Source organism: Dermochelys coriacea, chromosome 11, assembly GCF_009764565.3.
Source record: "Dermochelys coriacea isolate rDerCor1 chromosome 11, rDerCor1.pri.v4, whole genome shotgun sequence".
Classification (NCBI taxonomy): Eukaryota; Metazoa; Chordata; order Testudines; family Dermochelyidae; genus Dermochelys; species Dermochelys coriacea.
The window spans coordinates 74,927,842-74,954,010 of record NC_050078.2 but is presented as its reverse complement, the minus strand read 5'-3'; the positions used below and the strand labels follow the sequence as shown (position 1 = coordinate 74,954,010).

Here is a 26,169-nt window from a genome sequence, read left to right as displayed (position 1 = left end):
GCTCCACTGTAGGTGCCTGAAAAACACACTCTCTCAAGGAGGTAGGGACTTTGGATCTGGAAGGAATGCAGTCGATAGAACAGCTCTGCCCACATGTGTATCGGTGATGGACCCCTGTGTAAGAGGATAATGTTTTGCAAACATATTTTCAAAAACCCAAATGGCAGCTCTGGAAGCGTCCTTAAAGGGGGATGTTATGTAGAAAGGCCACTGAGGCCGCCATGGATTTGGTGGAGCGAGTCCTGATAAAAGTAGTAGGAGCCACGTTCTGTAGTTGATAAGACAAATGCAACTCGAGATCCAGTTGGAAAGTCTGTAGTTAGAGATAAATGAGCCCTTAGAGCGTTCTGCAATGGGGATGAATAGCTTTTCGGAACGCCTGAAGGTTTTAGTCCTGTTGAAACAGGAGGACAAAGCTTTGTGCACATCCAAAGTGTGCATTGTAGAGTCAAAGGAATTCACATGTGGTTTTGGAAAAGGTAGCAAGATGGATAGGCTCATTGATGTGGAAAGATGAGTGCACCTTCGGTAGAATTTCGGGGAGTAAGCGTAGGGGGACTTTGTCCTTAAAAAATATGCTGTATGGCGGATCTGCCATGAATACTGCAATTTCTCCTGCACGTCTCGCAGAGGCAATTGCTACCAGAAATGCAGTTTTCATTGAGATATGTAAGAGGGAACATGTGGCTAATGGTTCAAATGGTTTTTGGGTTAAGCATGTTAAGACTAAGGGAAGATGGATTAGGTGGTTTGATGTCTGGGTATAGGGTTTGAAGTCCCTTAAGGAATTGCTTAGTAATGGGATGAGCAAAGATAGTCCTATCGTTGATGGCATCATGGAAAATTGTAATTGGGGCCAAATGGACTTTGATGGGACTCAGAGTCCAGAGTTTAATCTCTAACAGACAGTCGAGGATTAGTGGGAGAGGCATGGAAAAAAAGGAGCAGTTTCTGTGATAGCCCACCAGTGTGTAAATCTTGTCCAGTTATGAAGGCAAGTGGTGCATGTAGAATTTGTTGTGCTATAGAGTACATTTTGAACCTGCTCCGAGCAAGTTCGCTCATGAGAGAACCATGAAGGAGTCAAATCTTGAGGTGTAACATGGTTAAAGTGGGGTGGAGTAATAGACCGTGTTGCTGGGACAAGAGATTCGGGCAGAGGGGTAGTGGGATGGGTGCGAAAAGTGACATCTTGGTAAGAAAAGGGTACCATGACTATCTGGGCCATATCATTATGATCCTGGCTTGGTCTGTTCGTATTTTCATCAATAATTTGTGCATGAGCAGTATCAGGGAAATGCATACATTAGGTCGGTTTTCCAGGGGAACATGAACACATCCTCTGAGGAGTGTTTGCCTAGTCCTGCTCTGGAACAAAATCTTGGGCATTTCTTGTTTGCTGCAGTTGTGAAATGGTCTGTGGTTGCATATCCCCATGTGTGGGATATGTCTAGTACTATATCCTCGTTTAGTTCCCATTCGTGGTCTATGGGAAATTTTCTGCTGAGGTCGTTGCAGTGTATTGAAAGAGCCAGGGAAATGTGCAGCTAATATTCAGACAGACACCAGTTCCATCGCTTCATTGCTTCCGTACAAAGGGAGTAGGATCGTGCCCCCCCTTGCCTGTTTACATAGAACATGCAGGCAATGTTGTCGGTCATTATCCTGACATGTTGGTTTTGTATGAAGGGGAGAAATTGGAGGCAGGCATTGCGTATCTCTCAGAGTTCTAAATGTTGATGTGAAGGGACATTTCGGCAGGAGACAAAAGCCCCTGGGCAGTGTATTGGGGCATGTGTACTCCCTATCCTGTAAGGGATGCGTCTGTAGTTATGACAACCGACAGGACATCCTGTAGAAAGGAGACCTCAGAGCAAAGTTTGTGAGGCCATAAGGGAGTCCTTGACTCTGGGAGGTATGTATAAAAGTTTGTTCAGACCATGGACATTTGGTCTGTAGAGAGTGGACATCGAGCTTTGGAAACACCTCATGAAGAGGTGACCATTCCTGACTACAAAAGTGCAAGAGGCCACATGGCCTCAGAGTTGTAGGCAAGCTAGTGCAGCCACTTGTGGACTGTTGCATAGCTTGGGAATGAAAAGGTTGATGGTGTTAAAAAGGTGGAGTAGGAAAGATACTATTCTTTTGCTTGAGTCAAAAGGTGCTCCTATGAACTCCAGTTGTTGGGTGGGAGTCAGTGTAGATTTTCTTTGTTCATTTGACCAAGAGCATGAAAACACTGGACTGTCTGTTGTGTGGACTAAATGGCTTTTTGGTAGGTCCTGGCTTTGAAAAGGCAGTTGCTGAAGTAAGTAAAAATTATGATTCCCTGCCTTCTGAGATGAGCTGTTATGACTGTGAGAAGTTTGGAAAAGACATGAGGAGCAGTCGAGAGGCCAAAAGGTAGGACCCTGTGCTGGTAGAGTTGTGAGCCCAGAACGAAGAGAATAAAATGTCTGTGGGCAGGATGTATGGTCACAGAAACATAAGCATCCTGCAGGTCGAGGGCTGAAAACCAATCTCCCTGTTCCAGTGCTGGAATTATGGCTGCAACAATCATTTAAAAAAAATATATTTAACGAATTTATTGGAGGCATCTGAGGTCGAGAATGGGTCGCCATCCCGTTTTCTTTTGTGTTAAAAAGTAATGGGAGAAGAACCCTTTTCCTCTGTGTTGGTCAGGCACTGGTTCTTCTGCTCCTAATTGGAGGTGGTGATGCACCTCTTGGTGGAGAAGCTGTTTGTGAGGGGGTCCCTGAAAAGGGATGGGCGAGGGAGTGGGGTAAAGATAGGAAGGGAATGGACACTGAAGTAAGGATGATGTTTTCTATACCCTCGATCACATCTTCAAATTTGCTTATTAGGGGGAGGGGGTTGACATGGAGCTGATGAATTGGTAAGGTGACACTGATATTTTGGTCACTGACGTTGTTGTTCATATGGTCTATGACTTTGTTGAGTATACATTGGGTAGCGTGGATGTTGATAAGGTTGGTATCTATATTGTCTCCTCCTATTTGCAGGGGTTTGGATACCACAAGACTGTAATGTCGCTCTCGAGTCATTCATGGAGTGAAGCACATCATTGGTGTTACTGGCAAATAATTTTTCACCATCAAAAGGAAGATCTTCTATGGTATTCTGAACCTCACAAGGAAAAGAAGATGATGAAAGCCATGAAGCTTGACGCATCACGACTGCTGTAAAAGTGGACCTCTCAGCTGCATTAGCAACATCAAGCGCAGCTTGTAGTGTGGTCTGGGAGACTATTTGTCCCTCAGAGACTATGGCTTTAAAATGATATGGGATTTTTTTTTGCCCTCTGGAATGTTATCAATAAAGTCCATGAGTTTCTCATAATTTTTGTGGTCATATTTTGCCAGAACGGCCGCATAATTAGATATCCAGAATTGTAATGTGGACGAAGCATACACTTTATGACCAAGCAGGTCCAGCTTTTTACTGTCTTTATCAGTTGGGGTAGACCTGGGAAACTGCTGTTTGTTCTTTTGGTTAGCTGCCTCTACTACCAATGTGTTTGTCAGTGGGTGAGTAAAAAGGAACTCAGACCCTTTGGAAGGAATAAAATATTTTCTGTTAGTTTGCTTACAGGTAGGTGTGCTAGTAGCCGGTGTCTGCTATATGGTTTTGGCAGGATCCATAATGGCTGAATTTATAGGTAAGGTAATCTTGGGTGTGGAGGAAGGTTGAAGGATGTCAGTCAAGTCATGATGGTTTTCAGAAACTTCCTCCACGTTAATTCTCAACTCGCTGGTGGCTCTTTTGAAGAGGTCTTGAAGTTTGAAGAAATCATTCAACAGTTTTGGTGGGGGAGGTAGTATAGCCTCATCCTGTGTGGATACGGGCTCCACAATGGTTGGGGAAGCATGTGTAGCGTGTTCATCCAAGTACAGAGTAACAGCTTGTTGTTGTGTCTCATTCGTAGCTATATGCACTGGTGATGGTGAGGTGGCATTGCTCCTATTTTTGGCATCTTGGTGATCATAGTGGAATCGCTTATATGGTGCCCATGGACCCCAGTATTGCCACTGACCAGGGAAAGACATAGGTCGTACCATCCACGGGTTTGTATACCAGGGAGGGAGGTCTTTGATGAATGAAGACCTAGATTTTCTGTGACCAGTGCTGATTTGGGTCTGAGACTGGGAGAACTGGTATGGTGAAAAGTCTCCCTGCACTATGGCTTCCTCATCAGTAGAAAAGTGAGATACAGCTGGAGACAGGTGTCCGGACTGCATGCGAATGTCCGGAGAAAAATAGGTGTCAAGTAGAGGTGACTGTAGGTTAGGTGACACCTGTAGGTCCGATGAATGAATGAACTGCAGTGCCGGAGAGCCTGTGTGAAATAAACCCTCCGCTAGGAGTGCCTGCGGCACTGGAGGGTTGTTCAGCACCGACATTCTCTGCACTGTAGCGCTCAATGCATGCACTGAGGTCGGTGGTGCCGGGGAGGTAAGCGCAGCCCGCGTCTGTTCTGGCAAGGTAAACTGTGCTGGCACCATGTCCATTGCAGTGCCAGATGGTGCCATGAGAGAGGCAGGCAACTGGAAGCCTGAAACCAAGGCACTGGGAACTTGCACTGTCGCCGCAGCTACAGGCGGGATTAGCGCGATACCGGGGGAACCGATGCATCGAAGGTGCTGAGCCCAGGGAAGGTCTGCATAGAAGAAATAGACCTGCTCAGCGATCTTTTTGCTTACGTTTCCCTTCTGGGTGAGGGAGGCAGGCGTTTTCTTTTTTTGTCCTTTTTGGAGGCAGGAAGGCTGCAGTTTACTGGGGAGCCCGTACCTGGGTGAGAAGCAGGTCAGAGTGACTTCTGCCCAAGAATCATTTTCAGGTGGAGTTCTCTGTCTTTATGTGCCCGGGATTTTAATTTGGAACAATGGGCACATTTTTGAGGAATGTGGGACTCCCCCAGGCATTTTATATACTGAGAGTGACCATCTGAGATAGGGATGGCGTCCCTGCACGTAGTGCACCGCTTAAATCCTGGGGAGCCAGGCATATTAGCGTTGGCTGGAGGAACAAGCGGGAACAATTTTTTTTTTTTAAAGGGATGAACTTATCTAGTAACTAGAGTGCTAAACTAAGGGGAAAAAAGACTGTAGAACAGGTAAGAGAAAAAGTTTTAAACAGTCTGCTGTAGGTCCGACTTCAGCCGGAGATAGTAGAGAAGGACCAGAGGAGTTCGGCTGCGCACGTGCACTATTAAGACTAGACAGGTATGTGAGGAAGGCTCCTTGCATGTGCAGCTGATATGGGTACTACAGTAAAAATCTCTGAACAACAGCGCAGGGGCACACCTACAGTGGGGCACACACAGGGACACCTCTCAAAGAAGAAAATAATTTTACTACTTCTTCTTGCACACTTTTCCTTGGGTACTATCACATACGCAAGAGCAAACTATACTTTGTAAGGTATAAAGAAATACTTTCAGAATTTAGATACTTTATTTTATGTATATAAAAAACAAAACTGAGGGCTCAGATACAGTTTCATCTTTTCTTTATTCTCAATCCCTTCTCACAGTTAACATGAGAATTTCATGCAACAAGTCTCTTTACGCAGAGAGCCACAGATGTTTCATAAGCATTGTAAATTGCCTTTGTACAATCAAAGTGTAAAACAGAGTGCCATGTGCTCTAGTCTATTCACCTACTGTAAACTCCATCACTGAAATAAACTATCTTGCTGCTACTTACTTTCTTTTCCTTTCTCTTTGTTTTTTAGCTGTTGTAGTTTCTGTTCTCTATGCTGCTTCTCCAGCTCTTGTTCCTGTCGATGTTGCTCCAACTTTCTCTGGTGCTCTAAGAGCTCCTGCTGATGTTTCATTGCTAGCATTTCCTGTTGCTGCTGTTGAGAAGTGAAAGGAAAAAAGAAGTAAATGCACGCAATCTGACCACCCAAAGCCTTCATACCACAATGCGCCAAACAGGAACTGTTATACCTTGACGCTAATCGTTTTAATACATTTAACAAAACAATGAAAGAACATTTCTCCTTGTGCAAATGGTTCCTGCATTAGGATGGGCAGGTCACTGCACTCATCCTCATTCCAAATTTAAAAGGAGCACATGCTAAATTATGGCTAGCCTCTTCAGGAGTGTGGTACAAGATAACTCTGGCTTAACTTTTGTGGCCCTGTGCAGGAGCTGGTTACAATCAGAGCCCCTGTACTTAGTGAGCAATGGACCAATTGGTTAAATAGCATTAGCTTCTCCAAAAGGGGTGGGGCTATGCTCGTCAATCCACAGTTGGTTCCACATAGAAGGCAGGACAATGATCAGAGCCATCAGAGTTCCAGAAAGGCATTTTGTCTAAGCCCATTTCAATGGCTCCTGGATTGCCCAATGGTGTAGCATGCATCTGCACCACCATCCACACGAGCCTGTGGCAGAAGAGCCCTAAAACAACTGTGCTCACAGACTGGTCAATTTCAGGCACTTCAGCAGGTTCTCACTTGCATCAGGTTGTCATGATCATTTTTAAATTACTCCCTTTGGAATCATGCCCTAAGGATACATGAATAAACATTTCTTAACTGAGGCCCTATGTATGTTTAGGTAATTCAAACTAACAAACCACTACTGGTACAAAGTTTAGCTTACATCAGTGCATACCGAAGTAAGATACACTGATGAAAGCCCAGTTTTGTGCTGATGCAGCTCATCTACATTACAGGCTTGCACCAGTGTAACCAACATCAATGTAATTGCACTGGTGAAAAAATTGCCTAGTTTAGACTGGGCCTGAGTACTGTATAGCTATTGTGCATTTTTAATTAACACATTTGCATTTGTAAGTATTCTTGACCAATTGAAATTGTTTATAAGAAAATTATTACAACCAAAAAACATGACTATATTAAGAAAATGTTATTGAGGTTACAAACTGAGACCCTCACAAATTAGTAAAGTGCCAGAATAAAAGTTGTCTGAGCCCAATGAATTTGAACTCATCTTTGCCACACCCCTCAAAGGTAGGTAGAGTTCTCACAGAAGAACAACTGAGATACAAGAAGATGAAGGCCAAAATATGCAAAAAATCTCCACTAATTTTGGGTACCCATCTTGAGACACCAAGACCTGATTTTTCAGAGTATTTAATGTTTTTAAATAGCACTTCACATGTTCAAAGTACTGTACAGATATTACGTAATTAATCCTCACAACTCCCCGATGAGGAAGTTAAGTACTGTTGCCCCTTTGGCTCAAGTGGTTAGCCAATATCCAGGGCCTTGCCAGGCTGTTTTAATGAGGAGAGAGATGAGATGAGTCAGGTGTATTGTTCGGTGCACTCCTGTTTAGTTACAAAGACTGTACACTGTTTTCCCTGCACAGTAGAAAAAAAACAAGAGCAAGCAGTTTCTTACTCTCAGTTTCCAAGTTTGCCCTTCCAGTCAGGTCTATGCCCAAGGAGCTCTGTCTCTCTGCTCACAACTGCTTCTCATGCCTTCTGCTGACCGGCTCCTCTAACACGCACACAATTTGCCAAACAGTCCCCAAAATGTTCAGAGCACACAGTTTAGCCCTGTCCAGGTTTTGCCATGCAGCCCAGTGAGCTGGGCAGCAGCCTGAGCCCGGACTATACAGCACTGAAAGTGTCTATACAGCACTGAAAGCCCTGAAGCCTGAGTCAGAGCTGGATGGTTCTGGCCAGCTGCGGAGGTTTTTTAGCCATGTAGACATATCCAACAGCAAAGCCAGCATTAGAAATGAGGGCCTCCTGAATCCCAGCATTCCATACCACACAGCCTTTACTCCCAGAGGGTCTGACATCCACAGCACCCACTGATTTCATTTATCACTGTGAATGCTTAACATTTCTGAAAATCAGGTTTTTAAATTTGGACATCTAGAAGATGAGGAACACACAGTTAGTGACCATGTGTGAAAGTTCTGATTGAAGTGATTTGTCCAGCATCACATACAAAGTCCCAGCCCAGTGCACCATCCCCTAGGCCAAAAGGTATTTTCATGGGATATGGGGAGGTCAGCAGTACGATGAGAATCCATTTAATCTCCTAGCACACTAGGGTGGGTGAATGCACAGTGTTAACATAATGTTCAGTGTTGTAACGGCAAACCAAGAGCCAGCTGCACTGAGCAAAAAAACAGATGAGAAATGACAATTTTTAGTAGTAAATAACTTGGCCACATGAGAATGGTTTTCCATGGGGCCACAAAAAGGCACCTTCCTCATAACAGGACTAGTCTCCTGCCAAATTTCAAGTTCCCACCACAAATCTTGGAAATATTAGAGCTCTTTAAAAAAGAAGCTCCACCTAAATATATGGGTTATTATCACTCCCACAATGCTTCCAGATTTCATTTGCATCCTGTGTGTCAAGACAGAATGTTCCGCGTAGTTCAGTTACATATATTACTATGCCGCAGATTACTCAGAGTACAGGAACAGGTTTGCTCATTGGCTTGAGTTACCATAATCACATTACGCCCGCCTTGCATTCTTTACCTTGGCAGTTTATAAATTAGCAGATTGATTTTAAGTTGGCACTGTTGACTTTTAAAACCCTTAGAAGACCCTGGCGATAGTTTAGACTTCTTCCTTCAGCCTTGACTTAATGGGCATCTGTGCTCAGATACCACCCACTGTCAAAATTTCCCACCATCCTGTCTTAACTGGGAGGGGATTGGGCCAGAGCTGTGGTAACTACTAAGGTATGGATTTCTAACTTGCCTCCCCCAAGAAAAAGAATTTCACTCCATCTCTCTCCAGTTTTAGAAAGTATCATACACCTTTTAAAATCCAGAGATGTTTTGCTTATTTATAAAATATGTTTTTGCTACTCTGGCCCTGTATTGATTGTTTTCCTCCCTTTTATGCTGCCTGTTTTTATTTGTTAAACTTTTTGATACCTGTCTTTTGGTTTTTTTTAAGTGGTGCCATTAAAATTTTTAGCACAGTGCGCTTCAGTAGGGGGCACATTATAAACGAAGTTATTATAAAATTTTATATAAGCATGTGGAAAGAAAGGAGTAATGCCTGTATATGCTGCAATCTAACTGGCTAACTATTCAGAGTTTTAAACATTCCTTTATCATTTTTTGCTAAAATTTTAAGCATATTAACTATTATATAATGCAGAACTACTTACAATTACATTAATTGCAAATACTGTGGTCTTTCATAATGTTCTAGTTCAACCCACTTAAACAACTGAGAGCAATTCAGGATTTAACCACATAGAAAAATAAAACCTCCAGAAGCCCAATTTTTTGTTTTTTAATTAAGTAGCAGCATCCACTAACACTTCTCTGTTGGAAGAAAAAAAATCATTACAGACTTGCAACAAGTCCACCACATGGTGGCTATTATAACCTAGAAAGTATGCAAATGAAAAATAATTTTTGCACAATGTTTAGAAAGGTTTGGGGTTTTTTTTTAAATGAAATCAGGAGCCTTTTTTCTCCATCCGCAGTCTGCTGGGCTTAGCATGTTATGCTTCCTGGAATGGCTTAAATATACAGATGTTTTAGAAGGAATTGTTTTTTCATTAACATCTGTAGTGAAATGTAAATGAAGAAGAAAAGAAGTGAAGACAGATTTGTACCAGATTTCTTCTAAAAATGTCATTAAAGATGTATTGTTTCTGCTGGAGTTCCAATCCACTCTCTAACAAGTATATTTGCTGTAGATTATGAATATTTTCAGAGAAAAGAAATGAAAAAAAGCCTGCCTTATTGAAGAGAAGAGACAGCATTCTAGATCATGTTGTTAGGACAAAGTGAAATGAGGTCTCCTGCAGACTCTGGCAATAATGACAAACGCAGAACCCACTTTTCTGCTGTGTCTATATTGGGATTTTTCCTACATTGCAAAAAGAGACTTCCTTCGTTTCCTACTGTTTGTGTGATAGCACATAAAGCAGGGATATATTGTCCATAGTTACTATTCTATACTATACTATACTATAGTGTCTTTTGAAATACAATTCTATATATGCAAAGAAATGTTTATATGGGTTTGTTAAGGCTTATTAATTATCCTAGTAAGAACCCTCTCTCATACCTTTATAAAACAGTAGGAGACACTATCACCAAACTCTGTTACAGGCAAGTCTACCAATTGCAATTCTGCAATGCTCATATGTTAATTGCACAGTTCTTTTAAAAGTATGTTTTCTCTTGTAACACAAGAAAAATTAAATATTTGAAACAAAATAAAATTGTATGGCATGGGCAAGCCCCTGCCTTAGGACTAATTCCAGAACATATCGTAATTTGAAGAGTGTACTGTGAAAAATATGGATACTGTATTAGTAAGAGTGCAGCAGGGAACATCTGAATAAGGGGCTCTTGCCAAAATAAATATTTGTAAATATTTATAACTATAGGGATTCCTGCATATGCTTAATATCACTGCTTCTACTATTCACGAAAAACGAACAAATGCTTAACTGTACCTGTAGCTAAAGCTTCTGAGGCTCCAATGGCATATATTAATGCTAATAAATGTATTCAGGGAAATGTAGTGGATTTAATGGCATTTATCATTTTACAGCTAAATGTGAAGACAACAGTATAACAAGTATCAATCACATTTACTAAAATGTCTTTTTTTCCATTCTCTTCAATCAAATCAGGTTTATTTAGAAAACAGAGGGAAGCAAACCACAGCATTTTAAATAAATACATTCTAAACTTATTTTCTTTTCAACTGTACCAAGTAAAGCAGTTAAAATAGAATCCCTCAGTCATTACAATAAAAATGGAAACAGAGATACTGTTAAAGATCTCATTGATATTATTCCCAAAAAAATACAATATAGTCATGGAGACCAAGTGTCACTAAAACTCAATTTACCACAACAAATGCCACTACATTTCCTAATAAGAGGGGGCCAGACACAAACAGGCCATTCATCATGGTAGGGATTAGGCATGTCCATCGGCGATCCCTTGGAGTTGGAAGAAGATTGCCTTCCATAAAATCCGGGATACACAGATCTTGTCACAATTGGTGCAGACATTTCCCAGTGGAATGGGTGGATCTGGTTGTTGAGTTGGGCTGCAGCACATTCTTTCCTCTTTTCCCATTCTCTGTTGGATCTCAAAATACTGGGATCTTTGCCACAAAGTCCTTTTCCATTGAAGTCAGTTGAGGGCTTGGGTTTCCCATGAGTTTAATTGCACTTCTTCATACTGGCTGTGAGGATTACTTTGAAGTGCCTTTTTTGCCCTCTCCTTGTCCATTGGCCATGGCTCAGTTATGAGAACATAATCTGCTTTGAGAGTCAATTTTCAGGCATTCGAAGAACATGATTAGCCCCATGGAGTTGGTGGTGGATGATCATAGCTTCAGTGCTGGAGGTTTTGGCTTGGGACAGAAAAGACCTTTTCCGCAACTGTTATTCTTCTAGATGTGTTGCTCATGTCTATTCCACAATAGGTGTGCGTGCTCGCCACATATACCGGTGTCAGAAGTTTTTCCTCTAGCAGTACCTGTAGGGGAGTGCCCCTAGTGACCCCTGGAGTGGCGCCTCCATGGTGCCGTATAAGGGGCGCTGTGCGCTCTCCCCACGCTCAGTTCCTTCTTGCCGGACAATTCCGACAGAGGGGAAGGAGGGCGGGATGTGGAATAGACATAAGCAACACATCTCGAAGAACACCAGTTACGGAAAAGGAAACTGTCTTTTCTTCTTCGAGTGATTGCTCAAGTGTATTCCACAATAGGTGATTCCAAGCTATACCCGTTGGAGGTGGGTAGGAGTTCACAAACTCTCGGGACAGAGTACGTTCCTGTCAAACCCGGTGTCCTCTCTCAGCTGAGAGACGATCACATAATGCGAGGTGAACGTGCGAACTGAAGACCACGTGGCAGCCCTACAAACGTCCTGAATGGGGACATGGGCCAAAAAGGCAGCCGACGAGGCCTGTGCCCTAGTCAAGTGCACCCTCACAATTGATGGCGGAGGGATTCCCGCCAGGTCATAACAGGTGCGGATACACGAAGTGATCCGGTTGGAGAGCCGCTGAGTGGAGATCGGCCGAGGCGATGAACAGCTGCAAGAATTTCCTGAACGGCTTAGTCCGCTCCAGGTAAAAAGACAGAGCCTGTCTCACATCCACCGTGTGGAGGCGGCGCTCCTCACTAGACGTATGGGGCTTGGGGCAGAGGACCGGTAGAAAAATGTCCTAACCCATGTGATAGGTGGAGACCACCTCTGGGAGGAATGAACAGTGTGGGCGGAGCTGGACCTTATCTTTATGAAACACCATGTACAGGGGCTTGGAGGTCGGGGCTCTGAGTTCCGAGACCCGCCTAGCCGATGTGATCGCTACCAGGAAGGCTGCTTTCCATGAGAGATGTGACCAGGATCACGTAGCTAACAGCTCAAACGGGGGGGCCGTGAAGTGGGCCAACACCAGGTTTAGTCCCACTGCAGGACTGGGGACCTAACATATGGGAAGAGAGGATCCAATCCCTTAGGAATCAGCTAGTCATAGCATGAGAGAATACCGTGTGGCCCTGCACCGTGGGTGGAAGGCCGATATGGCCACCAGGTGCACCTTGACTGACGAGGGCATCAGGCCCTGGGCTCTAAGGTGAAGGAGGTAGTCCAGAATCAGCTGGATTAGGGGAAACGCCACGCTCATCGGCCCATCTGGAAAACCGAGACCACTTTGCCAAGTCGCCTGCTTTCCAAGTGGATGCCCTGAACCCCCTCCGAGCACGTCCTTTCCTCTCGGCCTAACCATTGAGCAGCCACGCAGTAGGGTGGAATGCCGCTAGGTTGGGGTGAAGGAGGCAGACTTGGTCCTGGGAGAGTAAGTCCAGGTGGGACGGCAATGGCCACAGCGGGGCGACCACCAGGCCCATGAGGGTCCCGTACCAATGCTGCCTGGGCCATGTCCATCTTTATCTTTTCCAGGACCTTGCCGATCAGTGGGAATGGGGGAAAGGCATAGAGAAACTGGCCTGGCCAGGACAGGAGGAAGGCATTGGAGAGAGTGCCCCCCTCCCTGGAGCAGAACCGGGGACAGCGGCAGTTCTGCCGAGTCGCGAACAGGTCCACCTGGGGAGTTCTCCACACTTGGAAAAGTCTGTGCACCACCTCTGGGTGGAGAGACCACTCGTGCTGAGAGGAGAAGTCCCTGCTCAAGGGAGAAGTCCCTGCTCGAGTTCCGGGATCCCGGTAGGTGGTAGGTCTGTAGGCAAATGTTGTGGGCTATACAAAAGTCCCATAGCCTGGGGCTTCGTGGCAGAGGTCAGAGCATGTTTCCCTTGGAGTATGTTTCCCCTGGAGGACCACCACCGTAGGGAGGTGATCACTGGCTCCGGTATTGTGAGGACTTTGTCCATCCTGTCCCTGGCCAGGGAGAACTCCGAGGCCAACCAGAGCTGGAGGGACCTCATCCTCAGTCTGGCATGATGGACCACATACATGCATGTCAACATGTTACCCAAGAACTGGAGGTACGCTCTGGCTGTTGTCATCGGAAACCTTGTGATCATGTCGATGAGCCCCTTCAGGATCTCGAACCTGTCCAGAGAGAGGGAGGGAGGCTCTAGCCGACAAGGTGTCCAGGACCGCCTCGATAAACTCTATGTGTTGTACCAGGACTAATGTGGACTTGGCATTGTTTACCAACAGGCCCAAAGTGGTGAACATGGACAGAAGGAGTGCCACGTGATCCCGCACCTGCGACTGGGAGCTGCCCTTAACCAACCAGTTGTCCAGATAGGGGAAGATCTGGACCCCCCGGCGCCTGAGGTAGGCCGCTACCGCCAACATATATTTCATGAATACCTTGGGGGCAGTGGACAGGCCAAACAGGAGGACTGTAAATTGTAGTGTTCCTGCCCCACCATGAAACGGAGGAAGCATCTGTGCTCCTCGAATATATGAATGCAGAAGTACATGTCCTGCAGATCGAGGGCAGCATACCACTCCCCGGGATCCAGGGAGTTTAATGGAGGCCAGGGAGAACATGCAGAACTTGAGCTTCATCATGTACTGGTTCAGGCCTCGCAGGTCCAAGATGGGTCTGAGCCCTCCTTTGGCCTTTGGGATAAGGAAATAGCGGGAGTAGTATCCCTTGCATTTGAACTTCCTTGGAACCGCTTCTAGGCCCAGGAGTGCCCCACCTCCTGCTCGAGCAGAGGTTCATGAGAGGGGTCCCCCAGGAGGGACGCGGGCATAGGGTGGTTGGGCAGGATGGAAATAAACTGGAAGGTGTAGCCCCGGGAGATGGTGTTGAGGACCCATCGGTCCAAGGTCAGCCGCGAGCACTCTGGGAGGAAAGCCCACAACCGTTTGGAGAAGGGAAGCTTTATTGAGGGTGGATCCCTAAGAAGAACTGGCAGGGCACCCCAGGGCATCCCATCAAAACCGCCTTTTCCCCGCCCTTGGAGGACCCAGGCTAGGATCCTGGCCGAGACTGCCTCTGTGGGCACTTCTTATAGTCCTGCAACTTTTTATAAGCAGTCTCATATTTTGAGTGGGTGGCCTGGGTGAGAGTCTGTGAGGCTTGAACTTAGGTTTAGCTAGAGCCGGAACATAGAGACCCAGAGTCTGGAGCGTAGTGTGAGAGTCTTTCAGGCCATGCAGTTTTGTATATGATTGTTCTGCAAACAGAGTTTTGCCGTCAAATGAGAGGTCCTGCAGGGAGGTCTGCGCCTCACTGGACAGCCCAGAGAGCAGGAGCCACAACAGCCTTCTCATGGTCATAGCGGAAGCCATGGACCATGCAGCCGTCTCCGCTGCATCCAAAGCTGCCTGAAGTGTTGCCCTAGCAGCCACTGTACTCTCCTCCACCAATGCTTTGAACTCCTTCCTGTTGTGCTCCTGGAGGGAGTCCTCAAACTTGGGCAGGGAACCCCACAGATTGAACTCCTACCGGCCCAGGAGAAGCTGGTGGTTCGCCATCCGTAACTGGAAGCTCGAGGAAGAATAATTTTTTCTTCCAAATTAATCCATCTTCCTTGAATCTTTATTTTTTTGGGGTAGGTGCTGGTTGGCTCTGCCATTCCCTGTGGTTGACCAACTTGACCACCAGGGAGTTAGGAGCAGGGTGGATGTACAAGTATTCATGTCCCTTGTCAGGCACGAAATACTTGTGTTACACTCTCTTGGAGATGGGGGCCAAAGAGGCCGGGATTTGCCACAGGGCATTTGAAATTTTAGCCACCCCTTCGTGGAGAGGCGCCTGACTGGCGCCGAGGTGGACGGTACATTAAACAGGGAGTCTGAGGGCTCTTCCACCTCCTTTGCCTGGAGGTTGAGGCTTGATGCCACTTCCTAGCCTTCTTGGCATGCCCCATGGACAGGAAGCGGTGCTGACTAGTCGATAGCGATGAAAGGTCACCGCACACTGACACTGCGGTGCTGACTCTGAGCGGCGCGTCGGAGCCAGGGTCAGCGCCGACTACATCAGAATAGCTTGGAGCCTAATGTCCCTTTCTCTTTGGGTCCGAGGCTTAAATGACTTGTAAATCTTGCTGCGATTGCCAAGATGAACCAGCATTTACAGTGTAAACAGTCCGCGTGCGGATCAGTCACTGGCATAGGTCACCTACAAGTGTTGCACAACTTAAAACCCAGGGCAAGGAGCATGCTCCGGCCCAGGCGCTCTAGCTAAACTAAACTGAACTAAAGTAATCAACTAACTAACTAACTACAGGTACCACATGCTGAACAAACAAGCAAAGCTGGAGCAGAGCAGTTTCAAAGCACCTTCACTGGTGGCAAGAAGGAACTGAGGGAGGAGGGAGTGCGCAGCGCCCCTTATACCGCGCCTGGAGGCACCACTCCAGGGGTCGCCAGTACCCCGTAGGGGTCACTCCCTTACGGGTACTTCTACGGGAAAAACTTCCGACACTGGTACATGTGGCGAGCATGCACACCTATTGTGAAATACACATGAAAAGGGTTGGAGCGATGACACAGCCTTGCTTAACTACTGTCATGACTAGGAAAGGGTCCGTTTCGGATTTATTGCTCATAACTGTCACAGACATGTTGAAGAGGAGTCAGAGGACAACAACAAATTTTGGCAGGCATACAAATGTAATAATTATCCACAGTGTCTCACGATTGATGGAGTCAAATACTTTTGTGAAGTCAATGAAAACCATCTACAGAGGTTGATGTTGCTTGTGGCACTTTTCTTGAAGTTGGCAAGCAGAGAAGATCATGTCAGTGGTGCTTTGAAATGGTCTGAATCCGCACTACAATTCTGGGAGGATTTTCTTGGCCAAGAGGAGCAGCCAGTTGAGGAGAAGTCTCGCAAGAACCTTTCCAGAGGTGGACAACAGGGTGATTCCTCAATAGTTTCCACAATCTAATTTGTCTCCCTTCTTGAAGATGGTCACAATCATGTCATCTCTAAGATCCACATGGATTTCTTCTGAATTCCAAATCTTGAGGATTAAGACATGAAGCTGGTGAGCCTGTTCTCCTCCTCCTCCGAAGATTTCAGTGGGGATTCCATCAGGTCCAGATGCCTTATTATTCTTCATGTGTTTGATGGCTTTCTTTACCTCAACGAACATTGGTGGAATCTGAGGTCATCCTTGATAGGATGTTGAGGGCTTAAGTCAAAGATCAACACTGAAGTCATGATTCAGAAGGTCTTTGAAGTATTCCTTCCAACATGCATTGATAGATTCATTCTCCCTGAAAAGTTTGGCTCCATCCCTGGATCGGAGTGGGGTTAGCCCTTGGGTACCATAAAGGACTTTGGTGGTGTTCAAGAATCCGCGCATGTCATGGGTGTTGGATCTCCTTCCCTTTGCACTCCCACTACTTGTTCTTCATTTCACAGGTTTTCCTTTGAACTTCAAATTTGAGTTGATGGTGGACATATTGCTTCTGCTTCAAACTGATGTAATTCTGCCAACCACAGAAGGTCTTATGTTTATGGTCGATTGGGTCTTGGATTTCCTCATAGTTTTCATCAAACCAGTCTTGATGCTTCCTGGTTGAGAAGCCCAGTGTTCCTTCACATGCAGCATGGGCGGAAAATTGGAGTGCTTTCCATTGATCTTTGGGGCTCTCCATCTCAGTTTTGATATTCGTCAGTTTCTTGGGGAGGCACTGCTGGAAAAGGTCAAGTTTAGTTGGTCTCTAAGACTTTCGACATTGAGCTTCCATTTATCTGATTTCTTCTGCATTTGTCATTTTGGTGTGAATTTGATGCAAGTGATACAGCAGATAAGGCAATGTTGCTCAGTCATCGCTTTGGTGATGTAAACATCTCATGAGTTGCATGTTGATTTTGGCAAATTTAACATGGAGGGTCAGGATGCTAATTGGTAATTCCAACAACTGGTTGGCTATTTTGTTTTTGATAGCAAAACCAACACTGTAGATTTGGGTCAAAATTAGTCCCTGTGACCACCATACACTGTTCACCTGCTGAACAAAGGGCTGCAGCATGAGTGGAATGTGCTCTGATCCTGACCAGACAAGGCACTTGTGCTGCTCTGTACAATCCTAGATACAATTCCTAACCCACCTGGCAATCATGTAACTGGCGTAAGTATGAAGAATGAGTATATTGTTTTGGAATACCAAATAGGATAGAAATTAGGAAAGCACTACAATCTCTCTTTCCTTCCTAGCTGAGGGGAGGACACTAACAGGACTACAGAACTATATTTAGACTTGGAAGGATTTGAATTTCATCAGTAAATGTCGGTAAATGTTCATTTCACAGTACACACACAAACTAATAAAATAAATATTACCATCAATAATAATCACCATTTAAAGATAGGCAAAGAAAGAAAAATGCTTTTTGAAAACTTACTAGATTTTGATTTAAGGCTATTTACTTTATTTTAACGTGATGTTGGGAGTTTGTTTTTTAACAGTTATAAAGCTTTAATATTTTGAATCTTAATGTGTATTATCATTAAATAACTACTGTCTGACCCCCTCCATAATTTTGCTCAATTGTGAGTATTTAATTTGATAAAAAGAGACAAAAATGCTCAAAAATAAATCAAGATTAGTCGAAATTATAAAACAATAAAAACCAAATTCTGCCAAGCCTAACTATATTAAAAAACAATACTTAGGGAGGAATTTTCAAAAGTGCACAGTGTTGATCGAACTACTTTCAATGCAGTCAATGGGAGTTTTAATATTGACATGAATAGGAGCAGAGTTAGGCCAGTGCTGAGCCCTTGTGAAAGCTTTGAAATTGTAATGGCTTGAAAATGAATGTGTCTTTGGAGGGTTGGAGCGAAGGGTGTCTGTTAATCTTAAGAAAACTGGTCAGGCCTCAACAAGTTGTGGGACTCCAAACAGGGAAAGAAGTAGGAGTCCAGATGGAAATAACTTCCTGTGGCCTCTCCCACTGATCACACAAGGGTGCTAAGAATTGTGGTTTGTACTCTTAAAAAGCTAGGAGTTGTATCAAACCCTTCTTATGAAAATCAAAGTGTGTTGGAAATTTGGCCATGCCTGATGAGCTCCCCCTGGCCCAGCATCATGCCAGGACCACCACCACATAATATCTGTGCTGGAGTATAATTGCAGTCCAGACCACTTTATCCAATCTCTCTAATTCTTTTAGGAAAGCTTTGTCACAGACCAGAACAAAAGACTTAAGGTGTTTGAGGAGGAATGAAACACTGGACCCTGGTGCAGAAAGTCATGGAACTCAGGGGAAAGAAGCTTCGGAATCCTCCAAATTGTCTTAGTGAGATATCTTTAGGGACACTGGGAGCAATACAGATCAGCGGATTACTGAGAAGTGCTCACTTTCTTTACAGCCTTCAACATCACTGTACTGAGATGGAAGTGAAAGGCAAAGGAAAAAATACACTCTTGTGAGAAGGTATCCTTAGCTTCCGCTTATGGGTTAGAGATCTTGCTATAATACAGAGTATTGTTTTGTTTGCATCAAAAAGGAAGCCCATGGATAGAATGCCCTCCCCTGAGATGATCAGCCAGAATCCTTTTCTTTCTTTTCAGTTCCTTTTCCTGGAAAGATCTGTGACTCGCTCAGCCAGTCCACTTGTCAGCAGAATATCTGGTACATATTACAAGCCTAGATGAATCAGAGTTTGGTCTCTACCCAAGTGCATAGTTTAAAAGAAGTTACAACAAATAAAAAGAATCATTATCTTTAAGCACCAACAACATGCCTGGTGCTTTACAAAACAATAATATATTTAGAAAGAGTCCCTTCCCCCAGGAACTTATAGTCTAAACAAGCTACGACACGTGCAAATGGCTGATTTTCGAAGTTATATAACTTGTCCTCTCATCTGAAGGTTTATTTTTATTTTTTTGGCACTCACTCCTTAGCAGGATATTTATCTGCTTGTGTTAACTGCATGCAAAATGTTCTGTGAAAATTCTGCAGATTTTTGGCTGAAGATATGTATTCAAAAACTTTAAGCTCAGAATCTAAAAAAACTTAACAAAATTGTAAAGATAAAACTTTGCAAAACAACAAAATATATTGACTGAACAGGAACTATTTGTACCCAGGATGATTTCTAAGTAGAGGTTTTGTTTTTGTTTTTGTTTTTTTAAGGATTTCAACATTGCCTATTAGCTGCTTTGACTTCTTATTTCAAGTTTCCACTTCCTTGTTTACTGAATTGTCAGGCTATAAGCTCTGATTTCAGGAACCTTTTTGATGACTCTTCTCCGATGTGTTTTAATTTAATTTTATGGTGGATTTCTTTCAAGGGCACAGGATGCTAGGTTGAGATAACTGGCTGAACTGATAGAAAGAGAAAGTGTTGTGAATGTGAGAAGTTTTCAGAGAGAGAGAGAGAGAGAGAGAGAGAGAGCGAGAGAGAGAGAGAGCGCCAAGCAGTAAAGGTTCCCAGAAAGAGACTGAAAATACAGTGCAGAAGAACACAGTTTTCTCACCTTCTGTGATGGGTTAATACCAGAATGTACATTCTCTGTGCTCCTTCTCATCTCAGACAGTCAGTAGGCAGCCAACCTGATACCAAGACTCTCAGCACCCAGCCCTTCTTCTCTCCAGCAGGAAACCTCTCTATCCCAGTTGAGAGCTTCCAGAGCTGGAGAATAAATTTGTTTACATGGCCCCACATTGTCTAGCTAGTTACTGTGCCTGAGTCTGTTCACCCAGTGGAGAATCCTTCAGTCAGAGTACAAGTTGGTGTAACCATATCTCCAAGACCAATTAGCAAGTAAGATAAATTGTTTTCTCCTGCAATATGGCAATCCTCAGTTTATAGAATGGGTCTGACTAGCAGTGATAATATTCAGGAGGAAAAGGAGAACCAGAAGTGTAAGCTCAGAGGCTCTGCATAGGTAGAAGAAGAGGAACTTTCGTCTTGCTGGTTTCTCTGTATAGTTACTACAACGCCTGAGGACGCTCATAGAAGGAAGGTCATATGAATGGGGAGTGTTCAGCTGTGGTGACCTGCGCTGGATGTGCCATGTTTGTCTTTCTTCCACAGGACAGAAGCAACTTTGTCTGTACAAAGTGCAAGCTAGTCTCCATATTGGAAGAGAAGGATCAAGGTCTGGAGAAACAAGTATTGACCCTGCGTTGCATAAGAGAAACTGAAGATTTCTTGGACAGATGTCAGGATATGCTTCTATGGGCACAATGTTCTGAAGATTCAGAGCAGGCTGCGCAGCGGGGACAGGAGGACGGTGAAGAAATTTGGCAGCATGTGACCTCCAGAAGAAGAAAGGGGAGTGTCCATGTACCAGCAACGTAGATACAGGTAAGCAACCATTTTCATGTTCTTTCCACAGGTACTAATGCGGAGAGTAGACTAGATGATACATCTGAGGGAAGGGAACAGAAGGAGACTCTGCCGATTGGAAGGCATGAGATACACTGTCCTAGGGATGGGGGTTCCACGACCACCGCTCCCAAGAGGAGGCAGATGGTGGTGGTTGGGGACTCTCTCCTCAGGGGGACTGAGTCATCTATCTACTGCCCCGACCGGAAAAACCGAGAAGTCTGCTGCTTGCCAGGAGCTAGGATTTACGATGTGACGGAGAGACTACCGAGACTCATCAAGCCCTCGGATCGCTACCCCTTCCTGCTTCTCCGCGTGGGCACCAATGATACTGCCAAGAATGACCCTGAGCAGATCACTGCGGACTACGTGGCTCTGGGAAGAAGGATAAAGGAGTCTGAGGCGCAAGTGGTGTTCTCGTCCATCCTCCCCGTAGAAGGAAAAGGCCTGGGTAGAGACCGTTGAATCATGGAAGTCAATGAATGGCTATGCAGGTGGTGTTGGAGAGAAGGCTTTGGATTCTTTGACCATGGGATGGTGTTCCAAGAAGGAGGAGTGCTAGGCAGAGACAGGCTCCACCTAACAAAGTAAAGGAAGAGCATCTTCGCAAGCAGGCTGGCTAACCTAGTGAGGAGGGCTTTAAACTAGGTTCACCGGGGGAAGGAGGCCAAAGCCCCGAGGTAAGCGGGGACATGGGATGCCGGGAGGAAGCATGAGCAGTTGAACACGAAAGGGGAGGGCTCCTGCCTCATACTAAGAAAGCAGGACAAACAGCGAGTTATCTCAAGTGCCTATACACAAATGCAAGAAGCCTGGGAAACAAGCAGGGAGAACTGGAAGTCCTGGCAAAGTTAAGGAATTATAATGTGACTGGAATAACAGAGACTTGATGGGATAACTCACATGACTGGAGTACTGTCATGGATGGATATAAACTGTTCAGGAAGGACAGGCACGGCAGAAAAGGTGGGGGAGCTGCACTGTATGTAAGAGAGCAGTATGACTGTTCAGAGCTCTGGTATGAAACTGCAGAAAAACCTGAGTGTCTCTGAATTAAGTTTAGAAGCGTGAGCAACAAGGGTGATGTCGTGGTGGGAGTCTGCTATAGACCACCAGATCAGGGGGATGAGGTGGACAAGGCTTTCTTCCAGCAACTCACGGAAGTTACTAGATCGCAGGCCCTGGTTCTCATGGGAGACTTCAATCACCCTGATATCTGCTGGGAGAGCGACACGGTGGTGCACAGACAATCCAGGAAGTTTTTGAAAAGTGTAGGGGACAATTTCCTGGTGCAAGTGCTGGAGGAACCAACTAGGGGCAGAGCTCTTCCTGGCCTGCTCCTCACAAATTGGGAAGAATTAGTAGGGAAAGCAAAAGTGGATGGGAACCTGGGAGGTAGCAACCGTGAGAGGGTCGAGTTCAGGATCCTAACACAGGGAAGAAAGGAGAGCAGCAGAATGCAGACCCTGGACTTCAGAAAAGCAGACTTTGACTCCCTCAGGGAACTGATGGGCAAGATCCCCAGGGAGAATAACATGAGGGGGAAAGGAGTCCAGGAGAGCTGGTGGTATTTTAAAGAATCCTTATTGAGGTTACAGGGACAAACCATCCCGATGTGTAGAAAGAATAGTAAATATGGCAGGCAACCAGCTTGACTTAACAGTGAAATCCTTGCTGATCTTAAATACACAAAAGAAGCTTACAAGAAGTGGAAGATTGGACAAATGACCAGGGAAGAGTATAAAAATAGTGCTCGGGCATGCAGGAGTGAAATCAGGAAGGCCAAATCACACCTGGAGGTGCAGCTAGCAAGAGATGTTAAGAGTAACAAGAAGGGTTTCTTCAGGTATGTTAGCAACAAGAAGCAAGTCAAGGAAAGTGTAGGCCCCTTACTGAATGAAGGAGGCAATCTAGTGACAGAGGATGTAGAAAAAGCTAATGTACTCAATGCTTTTTTTTTTTTTTTTTTGCCTCTTCACGAATAAGGTCATCTCTCAGACTACTGCACTGGGCCAGACAGTATAGGGAGGAGGTGACCAGCCATCTGTGGAGAAAGAAGTGGTTTGGGACTATTTAGAAAAGCTAGATGATCACAAGCCCATGGGGCCGGATGCGCTGCATCCGAGAGTGCTAAAGGAATTGGAGGATGTGATTGCAGAGCCATAGGCCATTATCTTTGAAAACTCATGGCGATCGGGGGAAGTCCCGGACGACTGGAAAAAGGCTAATGTAGTGCCCATCTTTAAAAAAGGGAAAAAGGAGGATCTGGGGAACTGCAGGGCAGTCAGCTCACCTCAGTCGCTGGAAAAATCATGGAGCAGGTTCTCAAGGAATCAATTCTGAAGCACTTAGAGGAGAGGAAAGTGATCAGGAACAGTCAGCATGGATTCACCAAGGGCAAGTCATGCCTGACTAATCTAATTGCCTTCTATGACAAGATAACTGGCTCTGTGGATGAGGGAAAAGCAGTGGACATGTTGTTCCTTGACTTTAGCAAAGCTTTTGACACGGTCTCCCATAGTACTGCACTTAGGACAGAAGAATCCCATGCACCGCTACAGACTAGGGACCGAATGGCTAGGCAGCAGTTCTGCAGAAAAGGACCTAGGGGTTACAGTGGATGAGAAGCTGGATATGACTCATGTGACAAAGTTCCTGCTCTACCTTGGTGGGTCTTGCACTTATTGGCGGATGTGCTCGCCTTGGAGCTTCACAGCAGCCCTCAGCTTGGCCGTTTTTCTGAAGCCCCAATCCAGGTCAACTCCTCCTGTGTCTGACTAGGAGTTGGGAGTATTTGGGGGGAATCTGGGCCCGCCCTCTACTCCAGGTTCCAGCCCAAAGCCCTGTGGAATGCAGCTGTCTAGAGAGCCTCCAGGAACAGCTGTGCAACATCTACAACTCCCTGGGCTACTTCCCCATGGCCTCCTCCCAACAACTTCTTTATCCTCACCATAGGACCTTCCTCCTGGTGTCTGATAATGCTTGTACTCCTCTGTCCTCCAACAGTATGCGTCCTCACTCTCAGCTCCTAGTGCCTCTTACTCCCAGCTCCTCACATGCACACCACAACTGAAGTGAGCTCCTTTTTAAAACCCAGGTGCCCTGATTAGCCTGCCTTAATTGATTCTAGCAGCTTCTTGATTGGCTGCAGGTGTTCTAATCACCCTGTCTGAATTGTCTCCAGAAGGTTCCTGATTGTTCTGGAACCTTCACTGTTACCTTACCCAGGGAAAAGGGACCTACTTAGCCTGGGGCTAATATATCTGCCTTCTATTACTCTCCTATAGCCATCTGGCCCAACCCTGTCACAGTCAACAGTGTGCCCTTGTTGCCAAGAAGGCCAATGAAATTTTGGGATGTATAAGTAGTCGCATTGCCAGAACAAGGAGCAATGGTCTCAAGTTGCAGTGGGGGAGGTTTAGGTTGGATATTAGGAAAAACTTTTTCACTAGGAGGGTGGTGAAACACTGGAATGCGTTACTTGGGGAGGTGGTGGAATCTCCTTCCTTAGAAGTTTTTAAGGTAAGGCTTGACAAATCCCTGGCTGGGATGATTTAGTTGGGTATTGGTCCTGCCTTGAGCAGGGGTTTGGACTAGATGACCTCCTGAGGTCCCTTCCAACCCTGATATTCTATGATTCTATGAACTAGGGAATATGGAGGATGTAAGGGGAGACTGCTCGGAACCCCCTTTTCAAAGAGAGAATTCCAGGGCTGCTGGGTTACAATGGCTCTTAAGAACTCCTTACCAAAAGCCGTATCAACCGAACAGCAGATCTAACTGGCTGTGTCCAGAAGAAGTGTGAATTGATTGCCAAGTGGCTGCCCAACAAAATGGAAGTGCTCACTTGTCTGCTTAGACATTAAACCACCATTGGATAGCAGACCTAGAGGTATAGGAGGCCCAGATGTTGAGACCTAAATGAGTTTTTTCTCATCATGTCCATCCATCTTCTGATATAGGTCTCTAGAGAGTGACATTGGCATCCAGAGGCAGGTCTGAGGGTTTGGAATAGTAAATCCACTGTGGAGTGGGCCAGCCAAACATTATGGAAGGCAGGATCTAGCATGCAGATTCTGTGGAGGTGCTTGGGAAGAGCTGACGGGGCTAAACACCAGATCTTGACCCCAGTGAAGGAAGGAAAGATGCAACTGGGAGCATGCTGCTGGTTTGATAAGCCCTGCTGAAGGGGGGGGGGGGGGAAAGGGAGTTCAGCAATGTTTACTGGGTGCTCCAGCACTATGGTGACGGTGTAATGCATATGAGAAGTTAGACAGGCTTCATAGCAAGATCAAATAGTTTTGTGAGGTGGGAGATGACTCAGAAGCATTCTCTTGGGACTTTCAAAAAAGTGAGAAGGAAAGAACTGAAGGAGAGGAAATGTGTCATTTATTACACTGGGAGAAGTGAAAAGGTCCCCAAAGACAATGAAGGAGGTGGCCGGAGAGACCCAGTGGTGAGAGAGCAAGAAGTACACTTGTTTGGCTGTTTCTTGGACACAGAGGAAAAGAAGTCTCCCAGAGAGGAGAAGATGCTAAAGGTGAATGTCTGGTTGATATAAGCTATGGCCTCTGACTAGAACACCTCCTCCAATGAGAAAAGAGCCCAAGGAGATACTGGATCTCTCCTGTGTCCATAAATCTCAGATTAGTCCTCCTGTGCCTTATCCTTCCAATACCCAGCATTGGTAAATGAACTGCTGAAGCATGATGCAAACAACTGTTTCAGCTCTGCTTCTGCTTCCTCTCGACCTATCTGCAGCATCACTGTACAAGGCGGTGGTCAGAAGGAGGACTAAGTAGTGCTGTTCTTTGCAGATGTCTGTGATGAAGACATTTGACCTACTTTTGCAACATATTTGAAGAAATGTTGTGCATCAAAAATGAATTTAAATGTTTATGTGAATATTAAATATAATTTGAATGTTCACCCATGCACATATCACATGCATTAATTTAAAGGCACCATACCGCACCATTCCAAACTGAATACATTCGTTTCACACACACTGATCACATTTCAAACAAGAAAAGTAAATGTAGAAAATTCTCATGTAACATTATTGTTGACCTTTTAACTAGTCAGGTTATTCAAAATTATGGTTTCCATTCAAATGCTAACTTTGTTCCCTTTCATAAATGTTGTAAACAAATTGCAAAATTCCTATGGGACCCATAATTTTGAATTTACTGTATTTTGTGCATGTCGAATTTCAACAATAGCATTTTATTAATGGATTTTTTGTTTTGCTTTCGTTTTGATTTTTTTTCTAGTGGTGGCATTTTGATTGTTTTTCACTTAATATATTTACAATTTATTTTATACAGAATTAGATAAAAGAGTTGAGTTGAAAATTCATGAGAATTGCAATGTACTCTTCTTCTAATGTTCCTTATTCTAAAATCCCAGTACATGTGAAGAGATACCAAT

At 44.9% G+C, this 26,169-nt stretch overlaps 1 protein-coding gene across 1 annotated transcript in view; it reads right to left on the bottom strand.

The window, feature by feature from the left end:
• HDAC4 (histone deacetylase 4) overlaps positions 1 to 26,169 on the bottom strand; it is a 311,748-nt gene that overhangs the window by 171,428 nt on the left and 114,151 nt on the right. Inside the window, 1 exon segment of the mRNA XM_038421049.2 lies at positions 5,727 to 5,877. Within this exon segment, the coding sequence (XP_038276977.2) occupies positions 5,727 to 5,877 (151 nt within the window).